Source organism: Falco rusticolus, chromosome 10, assembly GCF_015220075.1.
Source record: "Falco rusticolus isolate bFalRus1 chromosome 10, bFalRus1.pri, whole genome shotgun sequence".
In the NCBI taxonomy this organism is placed as follows: domain Eukaryota; kingdom Metazoa; phylum Chordata; class Aves; order Falconiformes; family Falconidae; genus Falco; species Falco rusticolus.
Window position 1 is genome coordinate 2,744,668 of NC_051196.1, and position 27,536 is coordinate 2,772,203.

The window sequence follows — 27,536 nt, forward strand, 5'->3', positions numbered from 1 at the left end:
GACATAGGCTTGGCAGAATTTGCAGTAAGTATCTGGTGCTTCCTGTTACAAATATATAAAACTGGGATTTGGGATCAACTTCTTCAATTGTTTTAAAGGATTTAGATGAGATAGGGCTGTACTTACCTTAGACTGCCTAGGAAGTCAAAAGAGGGAGAGGTGGAGGGCATTTGCAGAAGGCAGTACATAGGGGCACCTTGCAGAAGGTAAGATGCATAGCAATTTTCAATAACTATGCAAAAAGATAACAGTGTCTTAAGTCCTCATGTATATATACTTTTTTTTTGAGGTAGCTGGGATGAACCAGAGCCTACCCACCCAGTCCTCCTTGGTTTCTTCACTCATATCAGTGGGAGACCTCACTGGACTGGATCTTCTGGAGGATCAGTAGTTAAATAATTTTCTTTCCAACAAGGAGGATATTTTAGAAACAGGCTTCCACAGAAAGCAAGCTCGAGTGAAACAAGGAGATCTATCAACAGAGGCATCAACCGGCAGTTACAGGAAGCCACTGGACAGATCCCCTTTGAATTAAGAAAACCATCAAATTAAACAGCATAAACAGCAAGTATCAATTAAATGTCCTCAAGACTAGTGGCAAAAACTGGGTCTTCACACCTAGAGAAAAGTGCGTAAGAAATTACAACCTCCTGTAGCTTCCTGATCAAACCCTGGCATATTTCGGACACAAAGCCAATTGCCAGGGCACACTGCTGATGGGGTTGCTTTCCCGAGAGGGATTGTGGTTGTCAGAGAATTAAATGGATGTGAGAATGGCCTTGTACAACTTAAACTGAGACTCCATTGTTGCCCTACAGATACCGAATAAACAGATCCTTTGAAGTGTAGAAACCAGAAAGATTTTCACAACTGATACCTTTGTCTTGGTGTCTTTGGAAAACTGTCACAGTTCTTTCTCCTAAAAAATGTTTGGGATGCCTGACAAAAGTGAGGGAGCCACTTCAGGTTTGCAAATAGCATGTTATATACTTCTGCATATATAGTCTTTACAAACTTAAATGTCAAGATCACATGAAAGAAACAAAGACCTACCTTCATCCTTATCTTAGATCAGAAAGGAAATATAAACAAGGCCAAAAAAATGCATCTGAGCACACGAATCTGTGTAAATCAGGTACAGCTCTCAGACCACCCAGTGGTTGTTCTGCCCCTTACCTGAAAGACCATCCACTGAATTTGACAATATTTTTTTTTTCTGGTTCATTACTCTCAGATAACTTTCCTGAGCGATATTTAGGCAAATTTTTTCATGTTTACATTGCAACTTTCTAATTGTTAAGCTGGTATGCTTAAACAAAATAGGTGCAGCATTCTTCTAAACAATCAGTTCTGTATTAGAGGGCATTTACAGTTCAGTCTTTGTTTTCAGCTTGAGATTCTAGATAACAGAATAGATTGATATCGATACAGCACCCCATAGATAACACCAGAGGTCCAATTCCACAACCAGGGGATCCACTCAGTGGAAAAGTATGTAAAAGAACAGTGCCTCTCCCCAAATGAAATCCAGAGTACCCTTTAATTTTTTTTTCCTCCTTACCAATAATTGGTAGCAAAAGCCAAACCAAAAATTTAGCCAAACTAAATAAGTATTGGGCACTGACCTTTCCAAGCCACAAACCAATAGGCAAGTCAGAGTTTATCTCATAGGGGCAACCCAGACTCAGAGCACACCAACGACATGATAAAGTGTCTTAGGACTTGTTCAGCTGACACAATGCAGTATCTCCAGCAAATATTTATTCTAGCAATATGGGACAGTACTTCCTGGTGTGTTGCCTCAGCACTGTTCAGTGAGTGGGAGTACCATCCTCACATGATAAGGAAAGAATGGCTGCAGGCTGAAACCAGCTGAGCCCTGGCCCAACTGGCTCAGCTGAACACTGGTTCTCCTGGGGTTACCCCATTGAAGTGGATGCTGGTGTAAAGAATTCACGCAAGAGGAAGAAACAGTACTTGGAGCAATGCCACTGATTTTTCTTGAGTTACACCAGGGAAATGTTTGACTTGCAGAGACTAGTCACTAACTGGAAGAGATGGCCTGAGGCTACAGATGAGGGCTGTGCACACGTGAGAAGTAGCCACACTGCAGCAGCAGCAGGATTGTGGTCAAGTCAAGCGTTTACAAGGAAGCTTTTCCTGGAAGAGTCGCCTGTGTTTAACTTTGCCGGTTTGGTGGGGAGCTTGTTAACAACGGCCTAAAGAAGGCCACGTAGACTTTAGCTGCAGTCCAGTTGCTCTGTGCAAGTGGCGATGCTGCTGTGTGCAGAGGGTCATTGTATCTCTCTGCTTCCAGTGTAACGCTTTCCCAAAACTGAGTAGTTTTCAGGCTAATTTTTGTTTCTGTGCATCTATGAATGCGTGGTTGAGGGGGAGATGTTTGACCCATTGACTGTCTCAGACCTGAGGAATCTGAGAGTTTTCGTTAAAGAGGCTTTACCTTGCTGGCTGCATATCAGCTAAATAGGACTGCCCCTGTGAACAGGGAATACCTGGCCATTGGAGCTGTAAATAGTATTGCACAGGCCAGTTATATGCTGGACTGAGTGAGTAAATGAAGTGCCAGGTGTAACTGGGAATGGAGAAGGTGCATTTGATCCCCTGTTCAATAGAACTCTGGAGATGCCTTTGGTTCCAGCATTTCACTTGCCTGAAAAGCAAAATGCATGCCAAAAATGAAGAGGAAAGTATACCTTTAAATCAGTGCCATTCTCAGGGTCTGTAGAAAGTCTCATCATCACCAAAACACACAGAAAAACAGAAATCTAAGTACACGGTAAGATTAGATTGTGTTTTATGCCCTTCTCCCACCTGAAGATAATGCAGAGATGGGAAAGGTTTCTGATCGTGTTCTTGCAAAGCCATCCTGCTGAGAATGATTGATTTACAGAGTTTACATGAGTGTCTATCTGACTACTTACAGAGTGTGTTTACTCTTCTGATGACAAAAGCACTCAAGAATTATTTTTTTCCCCCTCGGGGAAAGGCAAGGAGGAAAGAAAGGAATGTCCTTTTTTGCTGCTGTTCTTTGCACTCTAAAAGCACGCATGCATTTGATTTGTATCAGTAAGAACAGTTTTCTGGGCAAATGTGAAATTTATACATGAGACTCACTCTCAAGCAATTGCAACACATGCCTTGCAAGGGAGTTGCATTGCACTGACATTTAACTGGATTGTTTGAAGGTTCCTATCATTTATAATCAAGCAAACTGGTCCACTGACTAGTGCAGAGGCTGGGAATGAGAGAGTTAGTGCCAATTTGATGATCCTTATGGGTCCCTTCCAGCTTGAGATATTCTATAATTCTATGATTCTATAATTCATTACTTCAGCACAAACACCTTGTTGGATTTTGTTGTCCATGTTTCCCAAAGATACCTACAATGTGCCTATTCGCATATTGGGTAAAGCCAACCTTTCTTGTATTTTTTTTTAAGGAAACAAAACAAGATGAAATTCAACTCCTTTGACTTCAGCTGTCTGAGCTGGCTACCCTGGCTCTCAAAATACTCAGTGCTGAGAAACTGCTAACTTCCCAAGGGCTCTTACACCAGGTCATAGGCTGCAACAAATCATTCCAGAAAGGGGCTGGAGAGTGGGTTAGTTAAAACAATCTGAGCCAAATCCTGCAGAGGCGTAACGTGGGCTGTACTATTGCATCACAGTGGTGACCCAATAAGTGTGGGACTCAGGTGAAAGTGGAGAAAAACACGTACCATTCAACTCCTATGCCTATTCAAAGTCAAGGATTCCCTCAATTTTAAGATCAGTAACATCATAATGAAACAGGACACATGAAAGTAACCTGAAATCAGCTGAAATGATTTATTATAAAAAAGAATTAAAGATTACTTAGGGCTCAACAGCTGCAGCATTTTAAAATGGAAAGCTAAAGGTTAATGCACTTCATACCTACTTGGTCTGTTCAAAAGCATTCCCTTCAAAACAGTTCCCAAAAGCCCTCACACAGCAGGCTGTAGGACATTGCACTCTGAGAAAGTCACAGTCCTCAGTTCTCTTTCAAGTCACAAAGACCAAACTGCTCAAGTAGTAGAAGCATCTGCCCTCCTTGCATACTCTGAAAGTATTGTTGGACCAATTTGATCCCTGTCCGCATAAGATACTGTCACCAGTACTACTGGGTATGCAAGGTGGGAGTCAGTTGTCTGTAACAAAATCATAGTCAAGTAACCAGCAGTAAGACTGAACATCAGCCTCTTACCTGTTTGATGCTGGCAAACAATAAAAACCACCAGTGAGATAAGGACTCACTGTAAGAGTAGAAATATAGTAATTTTATAGTGTATATGTAAAACATGTTTTTACACTCCTGATGTAGTGCTCACTGTGCAAAAGGAAAAAAGCACCTTGCTTCCCTCCGGTGCCCCAGAGTAACAGCCAAAGTAGGTTCAGGACCACTGGGGATAACAACGCAAATGTGCCCCTGGGCTGAGTCCTGCCTCTCTGACTGAACCACAGCTGTGGAAGTGATTGCTGTTTTCCTTCTAAGGGAAATGAAGTTATGCGTGTGGTTATGGTTTACAACGTGCACTTTCTTCAGGCAGGGCTTTTGAAAGGCATCAGCTGTCTCCAGAGTGTCTTGTAATAACCTTGGTTTATACACCACCTTGGGATTAAAGACATTAGCCATCTTACCCCCATTAGCAGCATCACTGAAACAGGAGAGCAAGTCCTCTTTGAAATGCAGTTTATTCTACAAACATTTAGAGTAAAATCTTTAGCTAATTTCCATAACTGCATATAATACCAGAAGGAAAAAGCACAAGGGAGAAGTACGGTCATTTGAAGGTTACTCACAGCTGTTTTCTAAACTACTCACTTGCTAAGGAAGCATTAAATGGGACCTGAAATGTTTCCTTTAGTTTATGCTCATGTTCTCCTCTTTGGGCATTTTGTTTCCACACATCCACATTCATCTATATGCACATACGTGAATTGGACTGTCTTACGCTCAGAGCAAACCAGTTCCACCTTCACTGCATGACTCTTTTTTTCATGGCAGCAAATGCATTTGTGTTCGATTTCTCTGGCCTCAAAGGAATACCTATAGAAATGAGATTTGCACATTAGTCTGCTGCCTGTTGTCTTCCCAAATTGATCCATTTTTGCTGCTCCAAATGGAGGTACTTCTAAGAAGCAGAGAGGCAAAATTTCCTATCTATTTTTTATGCTTATTCCTAACAGTCTTTCCCTGGGACGCTACTAGCCATGCAGGGCCAGATCTTCTGACACGAATGGGGAAAATCCCAGTAACTTCAGTGGATTTTGGATTAGGCCCATTCTGGCAAGACAGAAAGGAACAATTCATGCAGAGATCAAAGAGCAGGAAAAAACACCACTAAACACCAGAGCTGTTAAAAAACCACATAAGGATATGTTTAAGAACAGGTAGTTAATAAATGTAGCTGATGTCTTTTCAAAGAGACCTATTTTCCTGACTAAGATAAGGCACTAAAGACATTCCTGATGACTGGTGTTTTGCACGCCTGGTTTCCCGATTGGGTCCTTTTAAACAGCAGGAAGGGGACAAACAGCTGCAGCCCACAGACAAGAACCCAGGACGACCAGACATGGGGGAGGACAGAGAAAGGTTTCCTACTTACATGGAATAGGTACTGCATGTTCCTTCACAAAAGGGCACTGGGACCGGAGCAGCTGACTTACAGTTGCTGTGGACGAAATACTGCTCTTTCACATTGCGCTTGCATTTATGTGGCAGGTCGATGCCTGTGTAAGGAGAACACTTCTGTTAGACTTCATCAGACTGGGGAGTAAATGTTTTGAAAGACATCTGCTAGGAAACCAAGGGCAGATCATCCTACTAAAAATGCATAATCAAAAAAACAAATGAGAGTGCAAAGAGGCACTAATCCAGCAAAGCAATTTCCAGCTGGTCAAGGTACTTTTCTAGTTGAGGATTAGCTTAAATGCTTAGGTACAAGTTCATGTAAAGATATTATTGAACCAAGACCTAAAGGAAACATGAAGGGTTTAGTTCTTTAAAAATGGCTATAAATGACATTTGTGATTCTGTAACAACCGATGATTTCTGGGTGGATGCTAGAGAAAAGACACCCCTTTTTCTATGCAATTTCCAGAAGAAACAATACAGCGCATATTTTCTACAAATTTTCTGCTTGAGAGTATAGTTCAAACTAACAGTATTTCAGTTATTTAAAAACACAAGAAAGGAAATTGAAGAATTTTAGTGTTCCCATTGGAAGAATGAGGCAGATTTTTAGCTGTGAGTGGATTTTAGCTTCAGCTGTAAGGTACAAAACAACTCTGCAGCTGTAAGAACAGCCTTCCAGTCTGTGGAAACTGCAGACTCTCAGTGCATGCAGAAACAGGACTACAAGCAGTGGAGAACCTAACAGTATTGGAATAGGGAAGCAGTGACTTAATGCACTCACATGTCTTACAACAGCCATCTGGAGTCACATCAACTGTCCCCTGTATTGAAAGCAAACATAAGCAGAACGTTCAGATGCACGTATTGCTAAGCAGGTAGTAGCAATGATGACAGTTCAAGTATATTCCCTCATCTCTAACCAACTCAGATTCATCAGACTGATCTGTGTACCGAATATACATCAAACTGCTTAAAACCAAAAAAAACAAAAAAAAACCAAACCAAAAAAAAACCAACAAAAAAAACCTAGCAAGGAAGAGAGTGAACTTTCTGAAAAATATATATCCTCTCACAAGCCAGATAAGATGTCTTGTAACACATGCCTGACCTTATGTAGGTCCTATTGAAGCCAGCACAAAGCCCCCAGCCCCAGAGAATGACAGCTGCTCCTTGAATTGAACAGCCTGACCTGTGAAGAACCTGTCCCAAAGCTAATTCAAGTCAATGGCTGTCTTTGTCCCTGCTTTGGTTTTCAAACTGCCGCGAAGCCCCGCAACCTTTCAAAAGCCAGGGCATGAATGATACCCTTTGCTCATCCATGTCCCATCACTTCCCTTACTGATGCACCACATACCAGAAGACACTGCGTTCATCGGTTCCCATTTGCTCCAATGCATTTCATAACACTGGTGTTTCTCAGGTGATGAGAAATCCCACCTTGTTATTGCCCCAATACTGTTTTGAGTTCTAGTTCTTATCCCACAAGTAAAATGTGTGGGTTGTTTGCAAATGGTTCTGTTTTACTTCCATGGGACACTCTATTCAGGGCTGAAAAAGTATGTTTCCTTCAAACAATGATGATGAAGTCAGAAAGATCAAGAAATACTGAAATGGCTCATTCAAAACAGTAAATAAAACTCCCAGACCAGCAGCAGGGCTCATTCTAGACGTCTTTTTTTGTGATTTAAATACTTACTGGGACACAGTTTGATTCTTCAAATGGTAGGCAGACCTTCACTCTACTGGTCAAAGAAAACTGGCCTGCTGATTCAGTGCATGTGTACTGAGTGCAGTTATCATATGGAGCTTTATAACTCTTTCCAACCTGAATAAAAACAGGGAAAAAAAAACCCAAACAGCCCAATATAGTATAGCAATAACAACAGAATAACACAACAGTGGTACAGTCAATGAACTGGCAGAGGGACTAGGTTGTTCAAATCACTCTGAAAGTGCTGAGATATCTGGAACTCACATCTGCAAATTATGTTCCAAGCTGACCCACTACCAGCCTATGCAAAATCCCTTCTGTGGCCACCTACATGGAAAAAGTCAAGAGCTGGTGGCAGAATGATCATAGAAATTCCATAAGGTAGGTGTGTTAATGTATATGGAACAAAATATACACAAAAGAAAAACAATTCTTCTACATGATTTCAATAGTTTTCTTTTTTAATAGATAGAAGAAAAGCAAAAAGTGTTAAAGAGGAGAAATCTTCAAACAGAAGTTAATAGATAAATGCAAAGCCTCCTTATGGAAACATAAAAATTGTATATTGGCACAGCAGAAGCTAGCTTGCAAGATAAATTAGCACGGAATAAAAGGATTAAAGAAAAGGATTGCAGAAAAGATGCAGAACACAAGAGCTCCCGAGAAGCAATAGCATGTAAGACAATAGTTACTGGCTGAGACACTGTCATTAACCGTTCACAGAAGGAGCAGGCTTAATAAAACCACAGAGCTAGCCTGAGGCTCAGCCCACGTCTGTACAATGCTACGCTCACAAGACATGATGTATTACCTGGGTGTGTTACCGAGTCACACTACACTACAGCAGCTATGCCACTTTTGATTTCTGCCTCAGCAAATTCAGAACTACTGGTAGTACAGCTGTATCAGCTCGCTCACACTATGTAGTCCTGTATCTCCAGGGCAAGATAATGACACTGTTTCCAGATAGAGCCATATGATGTGAAGCCAGCTCACATATCTCTGCAAGAGCAGTATTACACAACGCCACCATCCCCTCCAAATTCTTTCTCTCTGTTGCATGTCAGGAGGAGGGGTGGTAACATGATTTCCATTCCTGCCAGAGATGCATAATTTTCAACACAGTGGGGCCTGTGAGACACATACAGCAGAGAGCAGTTGTAGAAACATCTACATGTATATACATCCACATTTACTTTGGAAATACAGGCATTTTTAAATCTCCTGGAGGTCTTCCCAGCTACAAAATGTATGACACTGCATCAAAAAGTGCTGAGGTCTCTTTGGTAATTCAGCCTTGTGTGCAGAGCAAGTGAGTACTTACCTCAATGGTCACATTGCCAAATGGAAAATTTGCCACACATGCCACTTGCTGGCACCGGCTGCAGCACTGACCCTTCTCTTCTACATAGCGGAAACCCTGTGGGAATAAAGTTTCTGTTTAGCCACGTTACCTGATGTCTTGTTCATGAAGCACCCTTGGATCAAAGCCACGGTGGAGATGGCAGAGGAAGTGAGCCCACCTTCTGGTTTAATTTGTTGTCCTTAGAAACCTGGTGGAACCACTTTAAGCCTGACAATCACAGCTGACAATTTCTTTCCCTGATTGAATAGTGACTTCTGCACACTTCAGTTACCACGAAGACCCTGTCATTGGTTATTCTTCTTTGGGCTAACACACAGGTCAGGCCAAGTAAGTTAATTCAGCATATGATTACTTGCACAATCTACCACCAGTGCTTGGTCTGATATGATTACCCACAAGAATTGCTGCTGTCAGACATGTGAAGACCATGCATCAGTTATTTCCCCTGCTGCGTTTTAGGTTCCCATTGGTCTCTCAGTGGGTGTTGGTAGCTTCAGGATAAAGGATAATGGTTTTATCCATTTTTAGGATTAATGATGGGTCTGACCCTATCTGGGCAAGAATGGGAAAGAAACTACTTTTTACTTACATTCAACAATAGACTGAACAATTGTGTGCACACTCTCAGCTGCCAACTACTGATAATTGTCTAGAAACGTGTAAACCACTGTGCAGTTTGTTTACTACCTTCATTTTTGAGCTGACAATGGGCAACACCAAACAGAACACCACAAATGTCATCTCTCAGCAGTCAGACTTCTCTTTAAAGGGTTGCAATTTTTCTCCCTCAGGACATCTTTCCAAGGGTGTTTTCTTAAATTTGCTAAAGCAAAAATAACCAGCACCCTAAAAAGACTTTACAAAAAATCTAGGAGGAGATTATATCCTGCTATCTTTCAGTGAGGAAGCAGTTATACTAGCCCAGTTTTGCAGCACATCCCCTCAACAACCGTTGTTTGTGGTTGGGGGAGTTGAGCGCTGACCTGCTGGCAGGTGGTTTGGCATTTCACTGGAACACACTGGATGCGGTTGGTCCGTGTCACAACATCCTGCTCATCTGTACACACACAGTTCTCGCAAGAGCTTTTAGGCACCATTGCCCCAGGCTGGAAATACAGAGGAGACAGGAGATAAGAATGGCAAGAATTCAGTGGGTTCTAGAATAAATATACATGCCCGAGCCTTGTGCTAATGAAAAAATGAATGCTTAAGATTGGGGTTTATTTTTAGAAGAACTTCCTGAAATTAATATCTCTGCATCTCTAGAACCTCACACTGTCAGTATCACAACATGAACACCAGACTGACACTCCCAAGTGCATCAATCACGTTAAATGAGTTATCTCAAAAATTCTATGCATCAACTTTTGTTTCGTTTTACCCAGTAATTAATCTTACAACATTCAATGAGATTTAAAATTTGTATTCAATTACAGTTCTGATTTCTTGACTCTAAAACAAGGTAAGATCTCATTTAGTAAGCAAGCTAATGGTCTCTAGCTTTACCTATTCAGTAACATTTCCAATAGTACATAAGACCACTGGCAGGGAAAAGTTATGGGCTATTCTAATCCTGCTTTTTATGTAAGTGTTGACAATAACGACTTCAGAAAATTCTGAGTCAGGTGGCATTAATCTTTGGAAAGAAGTGTCTGGAAGAAGACCTACCTTAAATTCAACTCCTTCAGAAACACATACACCTTTTGGTACTGTAAGAAAAAATTAAATGAAAAGGATGTGCTAGGAATGATGTAAACAGTTACTGTACTGATCTCTGAATTGTGAGTGATTTAGAGGAGACGAAGTAGAACTGAGGTTTTTCACTAGCCTTCATAGCCCGCACAAAACCACGGAAAAAAGTAACTAGTAGGTGGTGCTACTTGTTATTCAGAAGCCCATATGTAACATTTGCTCAGATGTTATGCACAAAGTGAGGGGTAATTCTACATCCTGGTATTTTCCATATGGAAAAATCTATTTACCTCATGTTTTTTACCCATACTTCAAATTAGTTGAGCTTTCCTTTATTGTTAACCACCTTGCTGGTAACAGAGCCAATGGGAAGCTGGGTCAAGTATGTGAATCTGGAAATATAATTTCGCAGCAGAGCTTCTGGGTGGGTTCAATGTAACGAGCATTCAGTATCTGATCAATAACTTGCACTCACTGAATACTAGCTACAGAGAACCTGCACCAGTTACTCTCCCTCCAAAACAGATGAAAAAAGAGCACCAATTGTAAAGGCTGAGAGGGAAGGGGAGAGGCTACTGCTTATGATTTTGACTCATTTATAAAAAATGAAATAGTTCAATAAATAAATAAAACAACTTAAGGAAACGTGGTACTTACTACAGGAGAAGATAGGACAACAACCATCCTCAGATATAGAAACCACTGGTTGGAAGCCTAAGTCACATGTTGTTTTGTTGATAATGCAGGTTTTTATATCGCATTCTGTAATAGACAACAGAGATAAAGTAAGCCAAAGCATCTCATCAAGCAGCATTACTTGCAGAGAAAGCTTGAACATCCAAGAAATTGGGTATAAATAGATGATTCTTGAACCACACATTTTTGGAGTTTGGGATGTGTTCAGGTGAAGTATCTCTAACCTTGCTTTACTATAAAGCTCTTCCCTGGACTTCTCCTTGCAGCCTTTAATCCTGCTTCTCTTCCCTCACTGGATGTCAGCACTAAAATAACTGAACACCCTCAACTTAGAGAACTGACAGAGAAACAAGTTGGGGTAAAGGTAAATGAGTCAGAGAGTGAAAGAAATGAAGAGGCAGTGGATGAGAGCCAAAGACATGGAGTCGGGACATGCAAGGCAAAGCACCCTGACAGTGCCCAGTGCTCCCTCAAAGCATCCAAGGAGCCTAATGGACCTTTGCCTGGCAGCATAAAGGGATGAGGAACAGAAAACCATCCCACAACCATTGCCAGGATCCCCTGTCCTGAATCTTCCTACAGGCGCTGGGGATGGCCAGGCTTAGGAGCACCTGCTCCTGTGAGGATGAGGAGGTCCTGTGCTGTGATGGGCATTTGGGACTGGGAGGATGCAAATGGAAAGATGAGGGCAAATATATGTCAAGAACCTCCACAGGAGGCCCTGGGGAGCCTGGAAGGTGGGCACATCCTCCCTTACTGGATGGATCTCTGTGCAAGGATCACCCTCTCATCTCAGACGGACAAGAGCCAGAGGATCCTGTGTAGCACTTGGTAGTCCCAATGATCTGATCCATGGGGGATTTTCCCACGTACATATGTGGCAGGTCATGGCACTAGTTTAGAATGCAATCTGGACCAGAAGAGGTCTCCTTTAATTGCAAAAGCTCCTGGCATGTAGGTGGAAGATATGACCACTCCAGTGTGTTTATCTGAATCTGGTACTTGTGGGGTACCAGGTCTCACTTGAGGATTGCTCCTAAAGGCAAATGCTGCCACATTATGACACCTAAATTATCTACTCACCACAGACTGTCTCTGTGCAGCATGGGTCATCCAGACGTGGTTTTATTTTGCGTACAAAGCCCTCTTTAGTGCAGTTAATAGGTGGAGATTTAGCACAAGGCCGGGGGAAGCAAGAGATATTCAAAGTGACTTCATCGCAAGCACAGTATTGACAGTCATGTTCCCAAGCCTCTCTAGGCTGTGAAAACAATAGGGATAGTAGTTCAGAAAGCAAAACCTAGAAGCATTATGTTAATGAATGCCTGCTGCAAGACAGCATAGGGGTGGGTTGCCCTCATTGTCTGTGTAGGAAAATCATAGTTCAAATCACAGAAGGAGAAGAAAGAAAAAGTAAGAAAAAATGCTGTTATCTGCCACTTTCCTTGGCAGGCTTACATATTTCCAGAAGGGAAGCCTGGTAGTTCTACCAGGGAACAGTGATTCCCCAAAACAGCTATTTCTGCTTCTGTACCTCAAGCGATTAATAAAGATCTAGAGCTCATAAAATCTGCTGGTTTCTTTGCCACATTGCAGTTCACTGGTATTTAAACTTTTTATTAAAAGAAGAAATTCATGCAGTCATTTTTACAGGTCACAGCCCCCAGCTACAGCATAAAGACAGTATTTTCTTTTTTCTTACCTGTTTCACCGACCCATCTTGTGCAGTGCAACCTATAAAATGAATTACAGATTCCTTTAATGCTAACTGAACTGGGAAAAACAACAGAAGGAGGAAGACAGGAATAGAGGGAAGGTCTTGAAATCTGAGGAACAGCCACAAAGAGATAGAGACATCCAGAGTGCAAAGTCCCAGATTCTATACCCAAAAACATCTTAAAGAACCTCCTCTCTGTTCTTTTGAAAGTTGCACTTTCTGCATAATAGCAGGCAGAAACTGCCAGTCTGAAACGTTTCCAGCCTCACTAGAAAGGATGAGTATCAAGGTCTCTCCCACTTCTTTTGTACCCAGAACATCCCCTTTAATGCACACTGCTAGTCAGGCTCTTATCCCCCCTTCCAATCTCACCATTTACATTTCTTACCACAGACAGAAACACAAATGCCATCATTATCATTCAGCCGAGTTTTTCCATCAGGACAGTAGCATCCCTCAACGAACACTGGTGTGTGATTTTGGGAGGGGAGGGTGTCCATAACGGCTTCTCTGCACAATTAGAATATGAACAGAAACAAAAATCAGGGGCAGAAATACACTCCAGGGCATCAGACACCTAAATCCCAGGGGAATGTAAACTTGCAGCCTTCCTCGGCAATTTTCAAGTTATGGACTTGAAAAGTATCTTAGGAAATGACTCACCTGCTGAAGCAAGTACTTCTTTTAGCTTCCCCGCATGGCTTGTATACCTCATCCTGAGCACAGCTGGCCTCTGTGGAGCATTATAACACAGGTTAGAAAGCCCAGACCCCTGCATACCCTTCCATGCACAGCAGACACACGGCACGCGCCAAGGCAGCCTGCCTACGGGTGCTCACAGCCCAGGCTCCGGCCAGCCAGGGGGTCCTGCAGCTTCAGCAAGGGGGGATCAGTGGGTTCAGCAAGGTGCCTGTGACAGTACTCGTAGTGCTTCCCCCTGAAGCCCTGGGTCCCCTGAGCAGGGCAAAGCCCACAGAGAAGCCGTGTGTTGCCATCTAGTGATGAAGCTCCAGGTAACACACAGGGCTCAGCTATGCTGCTCACAAGCCTATGGGCAAGTTCCCCACTTGTTTTAAACCAGTTCCGGACTGGAGCAACCTCTGATTTGTTCCTGCTTTTCCTCCAGTCCAGAGCAGCTCAAGAATGATTGAAGCCGGTTGATGTAAAGGAACGCAAACAGACATGTAGGTGAGGAAATAACAGACCTGAGCTGCTACACAGCCAGCAGGTCTTTGCCAGGCTTACCGCACTGCCCGTTCGTCCGCCGCCTCCAGTCCACGCAGACCCCGTGGAGCCCGCACAAGGCTGCGTAGGTCTGCATGCTCTGGCACTGGGTGCTGGGGTGCTGTCCTGAGCACCCACTCGCCACACATGCCTCATAGTAGGGCTGGGGGGCGACCACGCTGTGGCACTCGGTCAGGTTCCTTTGCAAAGGAAGGAGAAGACATGGCATTTCACATCCTTGGGCTACTCCCATGGAAAAATTCAACTCAGAACTAAACCCATCCCCACAGAGAAAGCCTCAAGGTAAAGATACAACCACAAATTGCTCTGATAGGCAGTACGCCCACACACCTTAATTAAAAATGAGCTTTATCTCCCATTCTTTAGAATGTTTTGAAAGGAAGCAATTTTATGTTGGGCTAGTACCTGCAGAGAAAAGTCTCCCGCACAGCTCACAGCTATAATTCTATATGCTGACAGTCAGCACGTTTGACAATCCTGTTTTGAACCACAAAATCATTTTTTTAAAAAAAGACACACACATTTGTTTACTATATTCTGACTGTGTTCCTTTTCATCCAGAGCTTTCAGATACTGAATTATAGCTAGTTCCTGGTTGGCTTCTCCAGAACTGACAGACGGAGGGAGTGCCAAGCAGCAGACACTATTAAGGAAGGACTGATTTTGATGATGCAGCTGAAAAATATCTGCCATACTCAGAAACATTCACACATCAGTTCATTGTTCAGTTTTTCAAGGTATGCTAGACTTCATATTTTCATTACGTCTTATAATCAGTTCACCCAAGGCATGTAGTGAAGCACAAAATTATCTTGTGGACTTATTTTTCTGGCACTTTTGGGAGTTGTCTTACCAAATGATTTTACACAGATTGGAAGGCTCACAGTGCTGATGATATTCGATCTCAACTGGTTCTGAGACACCTGGATTGCAGTATCTGTTGGTAGGATCTGGGACTTTCCAACCTAATGCCATCTCTTTGAAGGACTCAATAACCTCACCATTTCTCTTCACAGCATCATCAGACTTCTGGTTGGTACAGGTACCTGGTAGCAATATAAAAGCCAAGTGACAGTTCATGAACAGTTAATGCTGATGAAGCTGCTTTTAGAGAAAACCTGTAAAGAAGTTCTCCTCCTTGTGGGGAGGTAACAACATGTGGGGTCCCGGGTGAGTTCACAAGAACTGTTTGTAGGAAGGGAAGGCTAGAAGAAATAGTTTGCTAGTTATGAAAACCAGAGCCGATGCTCTGTTGATGCAGAGTTGATGCATTTGTCCTGATGGCTAAAGCAACTGAGGTGGCTCTGTCGAGCTCAGGACTCTCCAGATTTCATACATTCCCATATCGAGTAGGTAAGATCAAGATGAAGGGCTTGGAAAGAGCCTATCTCCATCAGACTCTGAACAGAGTGAAAGGAAGTGTCTTAAAACTGCATCTCCTGACAGTCAGTCCACCAAACAGATAAATTTATTAAAACTTGTTAAAAATACAAATCAGTGGAGTTGCAAGCATTTAGAGATGTTTACAAGGGGACAAGAGAAAGAAGGAGGAAAATTTATGGCACTCATTACTGTCAGCAGATGAGGACACTCACCACACAGTCCCATGGTATTATTATAGAACTTTCCAAAAGGGAGTTTTATGTAAAATGCAAGTCGACTGTAGGAGACATAAGCTTCTAATTCAGGTATTTCAACTATGATGTAAAGGCCAGAACTGGTTATCCTGATACCATTCCTGGAAATGTCTGGAACAACTTTTTTATCATTAAACAAAATCTAAAAAGAAAAGAAACAAAAGGTCTCTATGGACATCCTTCTGTTGAGTAAGGTATATGGTTTGTGCAAGTGGAATGCAGAGCAGCACAAATTCATACCTCAGGCAATCATTTAAGCGGTTGTCTATGATTCATTTTTAAGATATTGTAATTTATGTTTGAACACTTATGTCAGTAAGAAAGGCACAACTTTCAATTATGCAATCATTTCCCAAGTTTTTATAATACACACATTTTTGTTGACACAAAGGAAAAAAGAGAGAAAAAACAATGTAATTGCATTTCCTACTCATTCCATTTTCTACACGCTTCATCTTTTGTAGTGACAGGACATTTGGCAGTACAGTAATATAACTACAGCAAAATAATATTAAGAATTAATTTCAACACAATACTTTACCAAGTTTGTTTCTTTTCCATGTTCCATTGCTTGTGTCAGAATAACAACAGAGTTGGAGTGAAAAATGAGAAGGGACATTGAACAAATTGCTCCATCAATGGCAGCACAGTAGTAGTTGTCTATGTGAATCCAGAAGTTGTGAGAGTCAGGATGAATTGACTTCACAAGGACATAGGTGCAGTTTTCTTTAAAATTAAAATATGTTCCATCAAAAGTCACATAATGCTCATTTCCCCATCCACTGCAAATACCTGGAAGGCAAGAGTGACAGACTTCAAATTTGGCTTCTGAGCTTCCTGTAAGTACAAGCTGGTTTTAACTCTCTTACTCTTTTTCAGTGAAAGCTGAAATAATCAGTTTGATGAAGAAAAATCAGCCTAGCAAGGACACTCTTATCTGCTCTTAACAGCCAATGTTTTAGATGGGACTTCTGTTCCATTACATCCTACTGAATTAATACAAACGTAATATAGATGTTGACCACATAGATATATCTTTCTTGAGGCCCAGCTGAACATTAAATAAATTTCAGGATTTCTCCTGCCACAGTACTTACACTGACACTCAAAGACTTCACAGCAACCAGTTTTATCATGGTGTTTTGTGAATGGGAAACCATTGACACAGATTTTCAGTTGCTGAGGAGGGCAAGTCATGCTGGACAGTTTAATATTGTTTCCTCCTCCCAGGCAAGTGGCAATCTGGCAGTTCCCAAAGTTCCACGTTTCATTAAACTGTTGACAGATTGAAAAAGGAGAGACACAAAACAAAGTAATATAACAAGATCTTTAAAATCACACACAGCAACTACACTCCATTCAGTTAATAGTCTAGCATGGCATTATTGGCTAACTACTCTTCCTTTGGAAACCAGGCAATATGAAACATACGGCAATCAACGGAGTCTTGGTATCTACCTCTGTTCTACAACATTTTGCATAGGACTCAATGTTAAGGTCCTGACCACTTCTGATGATGGGACACTGCCAGATCTGGTTTCCTAGCCTTGGTTCAGCTTAGGTATCTCTGCCCACATACAATCATTTAGGTATTTCAGGTGAACAGAATGATCTTCACCTTATTCCCTTAATTATTTGGAGGTTTCTGGTATACTTTTAAATCATCTAATTCAGCCACACCTACAGTCCAGCTGCAGTGGTGGTTACCACCATCAGAGGAGAGCATCAGCTCTTGGCAGCAGGCAATGCTACAGCTGAAGAAACACATCTTCTTTCAAGTCTCTCACCTTTCTGGGAGGAATGAGCCCAAGACAATCACTGACAGGAGTCCCTGGGGGAGCAGGAACTTGACTTGTTGCACTGGGAGCAGACGGTGGTGGACAGGCTTCGGAGTCTGGATCACAGATCTTGAGGGCTTCAGTATGACCAATTTTACACTCTGCCCAAACTAATTCAATCTGACATGATGCATTGCAAACCGAGTAAGCACAGTCACCTGATATATTGACTGGCAGAGAAACATTTTCTCCTGCAAGGTCAAAATCCAACTGTTAGCACTGGACTGTGCATGGAACTCAAGGTAACTCAAGGCCTATGCATCACAGATCGGCCACGCACTCAGACCTGCATCCAGCCAGCTGGGTCTACGCGTGCCTGATGGCCACCTTCAGGTGTGACTGTCTGCAACTCCTTGAATTCAATGACTGAACCAGAGCTCAATTCACTCAAATGGCAAAGGCTGAGGGAGGACCACAGGCAGCTAATCTGAAATTCTGCTTTTAAGTACATTAGCAGGAATTGAAAATAAGTAGCAGAGGAGAGAATACTGAATATATGACTGAGCACAAAGACCAGGAGATAGGTGGTTCAGGAGCTACTAAGACATGACAAATCTCCCCTTCTCTGTCTTTGGAATATGACTGTGGATTACAAACCTACGTTCCAACAGTTTGGGATTCAGGATTTGTGCAGGAGTCCACTGAAGTCATCATCTGTATAAGCTTCCTTACCCCAGGGACATCCTAACCAGGGCAAAGTTATAAGATATGGAAGAGTCATAGTTCTGAAGGTGTTAGTTACAGGTCAAAGATGTAACAACTTGTGCTAATGTTAACTGTAGCAGGCTGAATGAACACTTGCTGAAGCACCTTTATCTAACAGTACATCTTCCCACATCAATGGTGCAGAAAAAAAATTTGCTTGGTTTCTCACCCATTTGTATCAATTGTCCATTGTCACTGCAGAAGCAGGGAGTGGTCACTAACAATGGAGGTGTAGGTGTTACAGGTTGCGTAGGTGGTTCTGCAGGAAATGACATCAATTAATTTTCAAATCCTCTGCTTTTTTTGCCCCCCTGCTTTCCGGCCCTATGGCATCTATTACATTGTCTACAATCCCCAAAAGAGGAAAAAATAATCACTTTTCTACCCCCATCACATTCCGTATGCATACACAATAAAATCCTCCTCTCTGTACTTATATATACTTTCTCTATTACACTGTATGCTACAAGAATAATACACATGCACTCTTTCTGGAGTTAGTTTTTCCTCTATATAGAATACAATAAACTGCCCTTCTACTGTCACTTATTCATTCCAATTTAAAGTTTCTTTGAACTTTCTAATTCTGCAGGACTTCACCTGACTCTGGAGAGGTGATTTCCAGTGGCACTCCATTTTGCCTTTTAATGCCTTGTTGCAAAGAATCTGTTGGTTTAAATACAGACAGATCATTTAGTCATTTTACTATGCTACCTACACTCTGCTTCCAACAGTCCTTCCTTTCCTAGCTATTACTTCATTATACTTCTTAGTCTACGTGTTAAACCATTTAGTAAATATCAAACACACGGACTGACCATCAAGTCTTTAGCTCTTCCACTCGGGTAGAGAAGCTAACTTTTAATTTTCCTTGTACCCTTTGTATAATTTGTTATCAGGATAATACACATTATTTTTAGCCTTTGCTATAATCATGTGGCAAAATTCCACTTTTACTTTTTTCCTTTTTACTTCCTATTTTGTGTTCATTCATACCCCCTTCACCCTGCAACTTCTCTTCTGGGAAGGGAATAAACCACCAGGCAGCTTTACTTTCTTGCTGCAGTGACCCATTGGAGACTGACTTATTCCAATGCAGAGAACAGTACAAGAAGAACCATAATGTGGTAGAGGTGCTAAGAAGGAGAAAAACAGCGTTTGGAAGTATGAAATACTGAGGCCAACTACACCAGAGTGTAAACTGCGGTATGCCCAAGGTTACTGTAAGAGCTGTACTGAAAAATGGCCGACTCTAGTCTCTCTTTACTTCATTGATAGTACGAATCTATAAAAATTACACTTTTGGTCCCCACCATGAGACCCACAAGCTCTGACCCCTCATTCCTGAACCTTCAACCACCTTGGTCTGTACTTATCCTAGACATGCAGTAGGAGTCTTTTTCCAAGACTACAGACTTCCATAAAATCACCACAAAACCTCTTATAAATCTAGTACCTTGTGCTGGTGCGGGGGGTGTTTTGCAAGTGAAAAGTGTTTTAATGATCTCTCCATTAGGGCCGCAGACAGCATCACCGCAGTTGGTCCCATATACTTGGCTGTATACAGTTTCATTTAAGGTGTAGGTCTTTCCATTGTAGCAGCAAAGGCAATCTGAGGCACCAAAACAGCAAACACCGTGGTAACAGGGAACACGTGTAATATAAATACAAACGAAAAGAAAACCAAACTCTGGATTTACCCTTCTGTAGCTCATATCATCAAACATGAATTACCTGGCTGAAAAACTTTCTTAGTCTTTACTTGAGAACTTGCACTGGGAGTCTACCTTGTTTATATAAATTGGGTTGGATTTTTGCTGTTGCTGTTGGTTCTTGGAGTCAGCTTGCATAAAGGATTTACTGGTGAGAGCATCAGAACTGGCACTGTCCTGACCCAGCATGGAGCACAGGTGCATTCCCTCTTGGCAGGGAACGTGACTGGGATTACGGTCTTGCTGAGTGATGAAACACTGGCTCAGAACATGTTGTACAGCCATTTCCATCCACTAATGAGGAACATGCAGTGATAAACAATTTCATTTAAATATATGAGAAGCTCTCCAGGTTTTGGACAATATACATTCAGGAACCCAAGGGAATTACTGGCAACAAAATCAGGAAAACTGATGATGTGTTGTCTAGTGGGTCACCATGCATTTTGAGATGTGGGTTCTCCCAGATATGCAAATGAACTGATACCATACCTTAAGCAAGTGTGTCCTTTAGGCACACAAACATGTCTCTCATAAGGTTTATTATTAAACTAGTGGACAGGGAATAGCACCTCTACACGATTTGCCCTGTTCAAAAAGTGCTCATAAAAAGTTATGAATGGCCTGCTTCAGCCTACTTTCTGTCTGTCTCCACTGACTACCAAGGAAGTGTAAACTGGAGAAGTGGTATTTGCCTGGCTGAGATGAACCTCGCATTTCGTGCCTTTCTCCTTCCTCCCTATGATTATCCTTTAGACAGTTCTTTAGGTCCAAGGCTGCATTTTACTTATCAAAGTATATCTGTACTGCTGTGCATCCACCTACTGAACTAGCTTGCTGGAGTCCTGTTACCAATACACCTGCAGTAACACGTGATGTTGGGTCGTTTCAGCCCTACCACCCCTCAGTGAATGGTGAGGGTGGTGAAAAGTTACCTTTGGAGTCTTCACTACATAGCTTCTCTTCAGGATCACTGAAGATAAAGAGAAAAGGAGAAGACTTCTTTTATTGGCTTAAATCAATGTGAAATAACAATGTCTGCAACAGTATCTACTTGTACATAAAGCCTATTCCTGGAGGATTTAATGATAATTGCCGTTGCCTCTGAACATAAACCAAACATTGCCTAGCTGGTCCCTTCCAACCCTGTTCTGCCTCTCTCACCACCAGCTGACCTACCATGAAGTGCAGTTGGGAAGGGAGACGCACTCCCTGCTTTCTTCATCAAAATATGGCTTGTCAGGGCCACACTCCGGGTAACAGCCTGGAAAGTTAAAGTAAACATAACGTTCTTAGTCTGCTTTACATAGATCCAGGAAAAAAAGAGAAATACCTCTATTAGATGTAGATTTGATCCCAAAATGGATGTGATCCCAGTATGAATGTTCTTTATACTACTAATTATTTTTCCACATTCTTTCTCCCTCCCAAAATGTTTAACTATCTCTGTTTGTCAACAGTTAATTATTCTTTGCAAATTTAGACTGAATGACCTTTTATCTCCCTCCAGATTTAAAGGCATCAGGCAAATTATGCCATGAATGGCACTATCACACTAGGAATTAGCCCAGGCAAGACATGGTCAATGGGTTTCTGGGGCAAATGACCTTGTAGCAACCTTGATGCTCCAGATATTTAAAACCAGCCTAATAACTTCAACTCCCATAAAATGCATCAAAGTCAAGCAAGAATTACCTTCTAAACTGTACATCAAGTTCCCACATTTCCCTTGTGGGTTCCTGCAGGTCTTTAGACAAGGGGCTCCACAGGGTTTATAGAACCACTCGTGTTTGTCAGGTGGATTGTAATAATCACAGAACACAGCTGGAACAGAAGACCAAAAAAACTCCAAGTCTCAGACACCAGGCAGGAGTTATTTTCTAAATCTTGTAAAAGAGAGCTTGTTAAGTCACGCATGCACAGCAGTGTCAGAATTCCAGTCTTCACCTCCCGTGTGCCTAAGCACATGGAGCACTGCTTTTCTGTGTGCATGTTCAGTGCAACACTTACGGCAAATGGCAGGCGTTCTCCACTCAATACAGACACCAGCTCTGCTACAGCTTCTTGAATAAGCAGCAACTGAAGTACAAAAGCACTCACAGTCTCCCACACTGTCACAGCCACAGAAGTCAGAAATACAAGATTCGTAATATGGTATTGGGTTCACCTATCAAAACACCAACAGATGTTACCGAGACGTACCTGCTGCACTGTGTTTCAAAGAGAGAAAGGGCTCAGAACTCCTGTCACCCACTGGCAGTTTTATTGGCAGAACCAGGCTGTCTGTGACAGACTGGGATTGTCATGAGGGAGCTATGATATTTTACAACAGTCGGTTTTCTATTTCCACCTGCTTGGTAGAACTGGACTCTAAATCTTCTCATTCTCATGTGTGTAATACTGTGATTTATACTCAAAATGTCTTTCCAGTGCAATATCTGCAGGACTGAACTACCTTGCTTTGGGTTAGGACAACTACATAGTGTGCACACTCTCTAACTGAGAGAGTGATTGAGTATAAAAGGAAATCCCATTTCCACTGAACTTCACATCTCTTGTGTTTTAATCCATGCCAATGTGAACTAACCATGGAAATCAAGCCCAGTTTGCTTTTAAAATGGCTTATTAAACTGCACTGAAGCTTTTTATAGACATTCTCACTAAGAATTAGTAGCCTTGTTTCTGTTTAGATTAATTTGTGTCTAAAATAAACCAAGTAATTAATCTATTTAGGTAATTTGAATAAACTTTCTCAAGGATCCCCATACAAACAGTCCTACACTAACTTATCTCTAGATTTTACAAACTGATACCTAACTTTTTTTTTCTGGTGGCCAATTATTACCCTCTTGTCTTCAGTTGCTGCAAACAGGCACTGCTGTTTCCTCAATACCATGCAACAGGATGCAACTGGCACAGCTGTAAAGTGAGGTTTTGAGAGAGGCAGCCCTTGCACTCAAGGATGTCATGTAAGCCTTCAATAGTAAAAATTTCTGTGCAAATGTGCTGCATAATAGCAACAAATACCTAGTGTGAAACTACTGAGGATGAGAGAACAGGATTACCTTACTGTGACAGGCTTCAAAGATGTTACTCTTTATGATGCTGCAGTGCTTCTGTCCCAGAGCAGACCTGAAAGGTTGATCAGCACACAGGTCCGTCATGTTTATATTTGAGCAGGTGCTTGTTATTTTCCAGCTGTTTCCAAACTCCTGGATGCTCATCTCCATGGACTGCCCTCTGGTTGTGAAGTCGTTCCTTGAGCGGCCATCGAAGTCCCCACAAAGGCCGCAGACCTTTCCCTGAAGAATTTGTGTCAGCACAGTAAATGGTTTGGTTATTTTGAGTGCAGCCCACTGTTTGACAGAAATGAACTACAGAACAGGCCAAGGCAAAATAGCTGCAAACTTCTAAACAGCTATCCAAAAAACAGCTTAGAAAAAGCTGGACAAGATCATTCTGTTAGCTCTTCGATACTGCAGAGTGTCTGGCTTCACTTCTAGCTCCAAATATTCTGGAGTGCTTCGTACTGACTGAACAATGAAATAAAACACAAGACATGGCTTGCTTGCTGCTTCTTGTCCACTGAACTGAACACTTTTCCAAGTCCTGCTTTTCAAACTGGAGCTGCAGTTCTGGATGCATAACTTTGAGTTTGAAATCAAAACTCCTAGTCCATGCCACACCTACCTGGAAAGATGGTGCCACGTGAACAACAACAGTGGTCTTCTGGTCCCACATGAAGTTCATTCCTTGCTTTGTTTCAATCACAATATAACCTCCTCTGAGATCCACTTTGTAATTCTTCTCAGCTCCTGGATCAGTGGCTATCTCCTGAATTCTTCCTTCCAACAGCCTTATTTCACTGCTCTACAAGGAACAAATACATTGCATGGAAGGAAATCTAACAGAAAATTTAGTGTAACAACACTGGTATTCTGCCTCTTGTCCTTCATCTCACTTTCCTGTAGTCTTTACACAACATCTTGGTCTATTGCCAGACAAGACCTAGTGAGTTCAACAGGAAATGTCTGCCCTTGCATGGCAAGACTTACCTCATGGCCACAGAAATTGTCCACATTCTAGATGAAATCTGTTCTGCTGGCACAGCAACTCCTGAGTGCACTGGCAATTGGGCATAGTGCAACACTCCTTGTCACGCTGCATCCCCTCACCCCTACTATGGGAGAAATCTCTTTTGCGTACACTTTGGGGAAATTCTAAGCCTGAGCTGGAGGGAAGGAACTCTTCCCTCCAGAGTTAAATCTGCCCTGTGCTCAGACCACAGTACAGTAACATGCGCCTCTAAAAACTTTACCATCACTCCTATACCACTAATGTTGCAGATGCAAATACACACACACATGCACATATGCAGAGTGCCCTTGACTCCCTGCATCTGCATCCTTACCTGCAGAAGTGTCCAGCCCTGTTAACACCAAACACCTAAACCTTCCCCAGCTTGCTTGCCTCTGCTTTCTGGCTGCTTGACTTCCATAGGTACTCTCTAGCAGCAACTGAGTTGGAATATAAGGGGATACTACAGTAACCACTACAAAATCAAGACTACAGCTCCTCATTTATAACCAATTTAGACAAACCTCAAAAATCAGCGTGATCTTTAGGGAGCAGATGGAGAGTGACTTCCCACAGGCGTTGTTCTGAATTACAATTCGGAATGTGCCAGCATCCATGTTATTGGGACAAAAATCCTTAGAAAAATAGATAACATTGTATTAGAGCTTTTCAGGCAACTAGACTAGCTTTAAACATTTTCAGGAGCTCTAAACAAATGACATTTCAATCTGACTTCTGCTACTTTGTCGTTTTTTTATTTTAGAAGAATCTGGTGGCAAATGACCTGGTGGTAGATTCATACTGACCAGGAATTTCAAAGACAGAAGCTAAGGAAAAACCTGAGCTTTTCATAGCACCAGTCCTGCACAGCCAAAAAGGTAAAAATATTGTTTCTTCAAATTAGCAAAACAACTGTAACTTGGAGAATACAAAATGTCTGAGTACTGTCTCATTGCATGCAGTTATTATACATAAAGCTCACATGTTAACCTCTGTGTGCTTCTGTCACAGCAAAAATACTGTCAGTCTTGAATGGCCGAGAGAAACACTTAAGCTTTTCACCACCACATCAATTCCTTTCCCTTGCAGATGCTGGAATTACCAGGTGAGGGCTGTCCAGCCCAGGAGTCAGTCATTTAGGATCACACAGTGCCCTCTTGTGCCACTTCTGAGGGCTAATTGCTTTGCTTTTATATAGAAAATCTCACTGTGCCTGTCTGCTCTAGGTACAAGAGAAGGGGAATAGGCTCTGGTCATCAGAGTTGACTATTTTGCATAGGATAGCACTTCAATTACTCAGTTGAACCCTACAGTGTAATCTGTGAAAAGCATACGGACAGAAAGGTGAAAAACATTGATACCTGAGCTAGGATATAGTCACAGTCTCCCAGGAAATCAAACTTCTCCCCATCAAAGCTCATGTAATGCCCATTTCCATACACAGTGCAGGTTCCCTTGCAGGGGTTGTCTGTGCAGTTCCACTGCCTTTTTCTACAGGTGCTGGGAGGCAAAATGCAAAGTATCACAGCGTGGTTTTTCCTTAACCCCAAACAGGGGCACAGTAATTCAAACGTTTGTCTTTTGCAGAACTTCAGAGAAAGCAATCATCTCTCACTCTTCCAGGCTTACCCACTCAACTGTTCTGAAACCATGCCGAAAGATGGCTTACTAATTAGAAAGTTCATGTTTACTACCAAGGCATGTTTGAACTTTGTCAATTTTTTTCCATCAAATATCTTTTAAATCATTAAGTCCTGTCAGGAGACTCATAAGAAAATCTCATAAGAAAACAAAGCCCTCATGCAATGAAACCTCTTAATGGCCTCCATGATATCAACAACTGTTTATCAGGGTTTGGCTTCACATGTTAATCTTGATTGCTTGTACCAGTGATGATCAGATCAAAGTGCTTCTGGCTCTTATTTCCTGTGCATCCTCTTGGCAGGACTATACAGTCTCATCCTCACCAAATAATGGGTAGGAATTCAAAGCATTTTACCCATCATGATCAGTAAGAACAATGAAGTCTACGGCAGAGTTATACCAGCAACTGGAGCACCTAGAGCATTCATTTATCTCATCTGAGAACTAGGCACCCAGAAGCACTGCAAGTCACTGAAAGATCGCTGTGATTCCTCCCTTTTCTAAATTCAATTCTTTTCTGGGGTTCAGCTGTGCCAGACAGACTCAATTCCCTGTTATAGAACAACCAGCCACAGACCAACCTGGTTAAGGCTGTGTTTCTAAAGCTGGCGTGGAAGCAATGTGCAGGAAAGGATGGAAATCTCCCCAGGCTCATGCAGCATGTTGCAGAGAGGAAATGCTTCCCTTTTATTTTTACTAGAAGTCTGATGGCTCTAATGATGAGGAAGCCTTCAAAATACATCCTGTCCCATGGACACACTATGCACTGACAATTTTAACAGCCTTTGTTATAAAACAAGGGTCCCTGGAAGAACATACCATGTATTGCAGTCCACTTTGATGGTTTCCCCAGGTTTATAGAAGTGTCCTCCATGAACACACGGGCATTGATCTTTGGGAATACATCCTCCACTGCCATCCAATACAAGCCCATCGGGACACATGCAGCCAGAAACACATTCTGTGACATACTGCATATGTAAAGATACAACACAAGGCAACTTGTTAATGCACAGGAAGTACAGGGAACCAGTAAAGGTGTTAGCTCTGGATGCCAAACATCTGGATTTTTTTTTTACAACCCTGTAACTGTAAGCTAGAGACAATCACGCTGTGAGTATCACAGATAGCTGCTGTGTTAATCAGTAAAGTCACTGGTCTGTGAACAGCGTAACATGTTACCGTCAGCATTTGTTAAGAACAATCATACATGCACAATCATGTTGTCCCATGCTCCTGCTAGAAGGTGAAGTCCTTACACAATGCATGTCCTGCGTCTTACAACTTTTCTGACACTCTGATCCAATCGCACCAGGACCCGCAGAGCTGCAGTTGAAGTAATACATAGGAGCTGGGCAATCTATAGGAGGAAGCAAACATTTTAGGAAGGTAATTTAATGAAAGCAATAAGGATGCTGTCAGCAATTGTAAAACAGAGCAGGGCATTTCAGAGGGCAGCATGTGTCTCTCATTTACAACTTCTATTATATTTTGCTTCTGCGCACCAGCAGTGCGGGGAGAAGGAGGCAGATAACTTCTAAGCTTTGGGAAATACCTTCATCTTTTAAAGAATTCAGCAAGTCTGATGACATTTTTACAAAGACAACTATTATCAATAACCAGCACATTTTAGGGAGCAGGCAAAAATGTGCAGAATACTAAAATGTTACAGAAAGTGAGAGATAACACAGAAAAACATCATAAATACTAGCTGACACCATAATGCCATTATTTAACAAAATCTCACCTTTTACCAGGACAGTTTCTCCAATGCAGTCTAATCTTCCTTGAATGCATTTGCTAAAGAGATTCCATAAAAT

At 42.0% G+C, this 27,536-nt stretch overlaps 1 protein-coding gene across 1 annotated transcript in view; it reads right to left on the minus strand.

Annotated features, from left to right (window-relative positions):
• Positions 1 to 4,716: 4,716 nt before the first annotated feature.
• Positions 4,717 to 27,536, minus strand: part of LOC119154889 (mucin-5B) — a 43,912-nt gene continuing 21,092 nt past the window's right edge. The window contains exons 17-47 of the mRNA XM_037402872.1: positions 27,464 to 27,516; positions 26,976 to 27,076; positions 26,536 to 26,687; positions 25,434 to 25,572; positions 24,597 to 24,707; positions 23,686 to 23,865; positions 23,061 to 23,297; positions 22,006 to 22,162; positions 21,691 to 21,819; positions 21,175 to 21,259; positions 20,931 to 20,968; positions 19,740 to 19,895; positions 18,453 to 18,542; positions 17,528 to 17,769; positions 16,838 to 17,015; positions 16,282 to 16,532; positions 15,699 to 15,882; positions 14,957 to 15,149; positions 14,104 to 14,282; positions 13,522 to 13,591; positions 13,247 to 13,368; positions 12,844 to 12,875; positions 12,225 to 12,402; positions 11,103 to 11,207; positions 10,422 to 10,462; positions 9,737 to 9,859; positions 8,712 to 8,807; positions 7,373 to 7,501; positions 6,458 to 6,497; positions 5,648 to 5,771; positions 4,717 to 5,088 (exon numbers count right to left, since the gene is read on the minus strand). Coding sequence (XP_037258769.1) covers positions 4,914 to 5,088; positions 5,648 to 5,771; positions 6,458 to 6,497; positions 7,373 to 7,501; positions 8,712 to 8,807; positions 9,737 to 9,859; positions 10,422 to 10,462; positions 11,103 to 11,207; positions 12,225 to 12,402; positions 12,844 to 12,875; positions 13,247 to 13,368; positions 13,522 to 13,591; positions 14,104 to 14,282; positions 14,957 to 15,149; positions 15,699 to 15,882; positions 16,282 to 16,532; positions 16,838 to 17,015; positions 17,528 to 17,769; positions 18,453 to 18,542; positions 19,740 to 19,895; positions 20,931 to 20,968; positions 21,175 to 21,259; positions 21,691 to 21,819; positions 22,006 to 22,162; positions 23,061 to 23,297; positions 23,686 to 23,865; positions 24,597 to 24,707; positions 25,434 to 25,572; positions 26,536 to 26,687; positions 26,976 to 27,076; positions 27,464 to 27,516 — 4,090 coding nt within the window. The 3' untranslated portion in view covers positions 4,717 to 4,913. The remainder of the gene's footprint in view (positions 5,089 to 5,647; positions 5,772 to 6,457; positions 6,498 to 7,372; positions 7,502 to 8,711; positions 8,808 to 9,736; positions 9,860 to 10,421; positions 10,463 to 11,102; positions 11,208 to 12,224; positions 12,403 to 12,843; positions 12,876 to 13,246; positions 13,369 to 13,521; positions 13,592 to 14,103; positions 14,283 to 14,956; positions 15,150 to 15,698; positions 15,883 to 16,281; positions 16,533 to 16,837; positions 17,016 to 17,527; positions 17,770 to 18,452; positions 18,543 to 19,739; positions 19,896 to 20,930; positions 20,969 to 21,174; positions 21,260 to 21,690; positions 21,820 to 22,005; positions 22,163 to 23,060; positions 23,298 to 23,685; positions 23,866 to 24,596; positions 24,708 to 25,433; positions 25,573 to 26,535; positions 26,688 to 26,975; positions 27,077 to 27,463; positions 27,517 to 27,536) is intronic.